The following is a 4160-nucleotide window of genomic DNA, read 5'->3' on the forward strand; positions in this document are numbered from 1 at the left end:
CCGTCACGAAGAACCTGGGCTGGTGTTGTAGTAATGTATCAGAGATCTTGTATAGCCCAGATATATTGTTTTGACAATTAGTGTATTATGTAGCGGGACAGGATGGAGTCGCTCAGTATGGTGTCCTTTTATGACGGGGTGACTTTCATGACCCAGTAAAAACGGATGTACTTGATTCTATTTCATTAACTATTTACAAAAGCATCTAATTGTTAATATAATGTAACTTACAAGAAAAACATACCCGGGAAGTTGACAAACTACGTTTATTATAAATAACATTAATGTGTTTATGGCAATAAGTCACTCAGCAGCAGTTCCACCTGTTGCTAGCATTTCGTGTTTGGTTGTAGTCTTTAGCCTCGTCCTTCATCAATTGTTAGATAAATGGTAGGTGTGCAGGTACCAGATGTAGTGCCATGGTGTGTGTACAGTATAGTGTGTAGTGGGAAGTTGGCGCCCGTCTGTCTGAGGAGTCGTAACAAAAAATACAGAAGGCACAGGATCTGTAATTGTTTGTTACGACTCCCCAGACGTCATGTGGCGTAAGTAGACAAATGTGAGAGTTAAGGCTCTGGGCGCGCTGGACAAATGATAAGAACATAAGAATGGCGGAAGCTGCAGCGGGCCTATTGGCCCATACTGGGCAGTCCCGTATACTCCCAACCCCTAGAGCTCATATATCCACCCAACCTATGTTTGAAGCTATCCAGCGTATTCGAGTTATTGATGATATTTGGTAACTTGTTCCACTCGTCCACTACTCTATTTCCAAACCAATATTTACCTATTTCACGCCTAAATCTAAATTTGTCGAATTTAAAACCATTGTTACGAGTTCGCTCCTGGTTGGATAGTTTGAGTACCTTTGTAATGTCTCCTTTGTTTAGCCCCGACTTCCACTTATACACCTCTATCAGGTCGCCCCTCGCTCTACGTCTCTCGAGGGAGTGCAAATTAAGGTGCATTAACCTGTCTCTATACTCAAGGTTCCTAATGCCCGGGATTAGTCTTGTCATTTTCCTCTGAATTCTTTCCAAGGATTCTATATCCATTCTGTAATACGGTGACCAGAACTGAACTGCGTAATCCAGGTGTGGTCTCACAAGAGCAAGATACAGTTTTAGGATGACCTTGCTAGTCTTGTAACTAACACTCCTTTGTATGAACCCAAGTACTTTATTAGCCTTGTTACGAGCAAAAACACATTGTTTACTTGGCTTAAGGTTCCTACTTATCATTACTCCTAAATCTCTCTCGCAGTCGGATTTCTCTATGGCATCGTTGTTCAAAGGTGGTTACTGTCCTGTAGGGTGTGGGTGTTGTGGGTGTTGTGGTTCATTGTGTTCATTTTTGGTTCAGCCGTTCATCTTGCTTTAGTAAGAAGTTCACCAAAGAGCGAACTTCGGTGTTGAACTGTTCCCGATGTTGCTGAACAGATTTTACGCTGGTTTTTGAGGGAGGTTTAGTGGAGATGAGCACCCAATTGTGCGTGCCCTTTGGCCGCACGTACATTTTGGTGGAAAATTCGGCCCAGTATTTATAAAAGGTTTTGACATCTTTTAATGGGGTGGAGCTTCGTTCAAAGCTTGGTGGTGGCAGCTTGCTGGTGTTTTGTTTGCATTTCATCTCCCAGAAAGAGATCTCTCGGAAGAGCTTCTGGAAAACGCTGTAAAACTTGGCGTTGGAGTCTGGGTGGCCGGAGTATGACTTACTTGAACGGTTTATTGACAGATTTACTGTCACTTGAGGTCTGCATACGAAAGTGGGCATTCGTTTGGGTGTCGTCTCCTGGGTCTCGGGGGTTGTGTCACTGGAGCCCCTGTCCAAGAAGTGACCATTGCGCAGCACTTCATAGGCATCTTGTAACTTTTGAAAAGTTTTTGTGGCCTTAGGGTCGTTGGGGTTCTTGTCTGGATGGCATTGTCGTGCCAGACGAAGGTAAGCCTGTCGGATCTCTGTTTCGGAAGCGTTAAAAGTAACTCCCAGTGTTTTCCAGGGGGAAGTCATTTTAAATTAAAGTTATCAAGTTGGTGTGACTTGAAGGTCAATTTGAAAAACGCCTTCCAAAATTATATTGAACCTAAAATTTCCAAATATAGTAAAGCGTCGTTCAGTTAGTGATAGTAGGATAGTTTGATGTAGTGAGAATAGTTTAATGTAGTGAGGATCGTTTTATGTATTTAGTGAGGATAGTTTGTTGTGTGTAGTGAGGATAGTTTGATGTGTGTACTGAGGATAGTTTGAAGTATGTAGTGAGGATAGTTTGTTGTGTGTAGGGAGGATAGTTTGATGTGTGTAGTGAGGATAGTTTGATGTATGTAGTGAGGATAGTTTGAAGTATGTAGTGAAGATAGTTTGAAGCATGTAGTGAGGATAGGTTGAAGTATGTAGTGAGGATAGTTTGAAGCATGTAATGAGGATAGCTTGAAGTGTGTGTAGTGAGGATAGCTTGAAGTGTGTGTAGTGAGGATAGCTTGAAGTGTGTAGTGAGGATAGCTTGAAGTGTGTAGTGAGGATAGCTTGAAGTGTGTGTAGTGAGGATAGCTTGAAGTGTGTGTAGTGAGGATAGCTTGAAGTGTGTGTAGTGAGGATAGCTTGAAGTGTGTGTAGTGAGGATAGCTTGAAGTGTGTGTAGTGAGGAGAGCTTGAAGTGTGTGTAGTGAGGAGAGCTTGAAGTGTGTGTAGTGAGGATAGCTTGAAGTGTGTGTAGTGAGGATAGCTTGAAGTGTGTGTAGTGAGGATAGCTTGAAGTGTGTGTAGTGAGGATAGCTTGAAGTGTGTGTAATGAGGAGACCTTGAAGTGTGTGTACATAAGAACATAAGAATGGAGGAAACTGCAGCGGGCCTATTGGCCCATACTGGGCAGTCCCGTTTACACCCAACCCTTATTGCTCATATAAGCATCCAACCTATGTTTGAAGCCATTCAGCGTATTCGAGTTAATGATGATATTTGGTAACTTGTTCCATTCATCCACTACTCTGTTTCCAAACCAGTGTTTACCTATTTCACGCCTAAATCTAAATTTGTCTAATTTAAAACCATTGTTACGAGTTCGCTCCTGGTTGGATAGTTTGAGTTCCTTTGTAATGTCCCCTTTGTTTAGCCCTGACTTCCATTTATACACCTCTATCATATCGCCTCTCACTCTACTTCTCTCGAAGGTGTGCAAATTACGATGCTTTAACCTGTCTCTGTACTCAAGGTTCCTAATGCCCGGGATTAGTCTTTTCATTCTCCTTTGAATTCTTTCCAAGGATTCTATATCCATTCTGTAATACGGTGACCAGAATTGAACTACATAATCCAAGTGAGGTCTCGCAAGTGCAAGATATAGTTTTAGGATGACCTCGCTAGTCTTGTAACTAACCCTCCTTTGTATGAACCCAAGTACTTTATTAGCTTTGTTTCGAGGGGACAGTTATCGTCAGACTGTTGTGTTAAGTAAGAAATACTTAATATCCGAATTATGAGTCTTTATGTTGGGTTGAAGTGCCATTGAGATAAATAAAATATTATTGCATTCTGTCCGCAATAGTACGTGAACATAAGTCATAATGTTAACTTTGGGCCAAACCCGCCGAGCCATGACGAAATGTGCCTTTGCTCGAGGAGAAATAGTCTTTATACGTGTTTTTTGTATGCTACAGCAATATACTATACCGTATTAATGGTGTAAATATGTGTGTGGTGATAAGAGGTGATGTTTCTCCCGTCACGTAAGTAATATTTGATAAACAGGTAGTAAACTCAGCGATTGGACAGAAATGCACTACACTAATGTCTGACACTTTGCTTGAGGATAAATAAGTTAGATGACTGAAAAGCGTCCATACTACATCTATTAATCTATGTAAACGTTGCCTTACCAGGTAAAGAGTCAAATTATATCATTGTGGTCCCAGGCTACTGCGTACACCTCGCGTCTCACCTAGTAACTTTACGCTCCGATACTCTCAGGGTTCACACCTCACAGAGAACATAAGAACAAAAGAATGGAGGAAACTGCAGCGGGCCTATTGGCCCATACTGGGCAGTCCCGTTTACACCCAACCCCTATTGCTCATATAAGCATCCAACCTATGTTTGAAGCTATTCAGCGTATTCGAGTTAATGATGATATTTGGTAACTTGTTCCATTCATCCACAACTCTGTT

General features: G+C 41.8%; 1 protein-coding gene across 1 annotated transcript; it reads right to left on the reverse strand.

Annotated features, from left to right (window-relative positions):
* Positions 1–1347: 1347 nt before the first annotated feature.
* Positions 1348–2010, reverse strand: LOC121867609 (dnaJ homolog subfamily C member 21-like). Its single transcript, XM_042367621.1, has one exon. The coding sequence runs from the start codon at positions 2008–2010 to the stop codon at positions 1348–1350; it is 663 nt and encodes a 220-aa protein (XP_042223555.1).
* Positions 2011–4160: the final 2150 nt, after the last annotated feature.

The sequence above is a fragment of the Homarus americanus genome, unplaced genomic scaffold (genome assembly GCF_018991925.1).
Source record: "Homarus americanus isolate GMGI-L3 unplaced genomic scaffold, GMGI_Hamer_2.0 scaffold21909, whole genome shotgun sequence".
In the NCBI taxonomy this organism is placed as follows: domain Eukaryota; kingdom Metazoa; phylum Arthropoda; class Malacostraca; order Decapoda; family Nephropidae; genus Homarus; species Homarus americanus.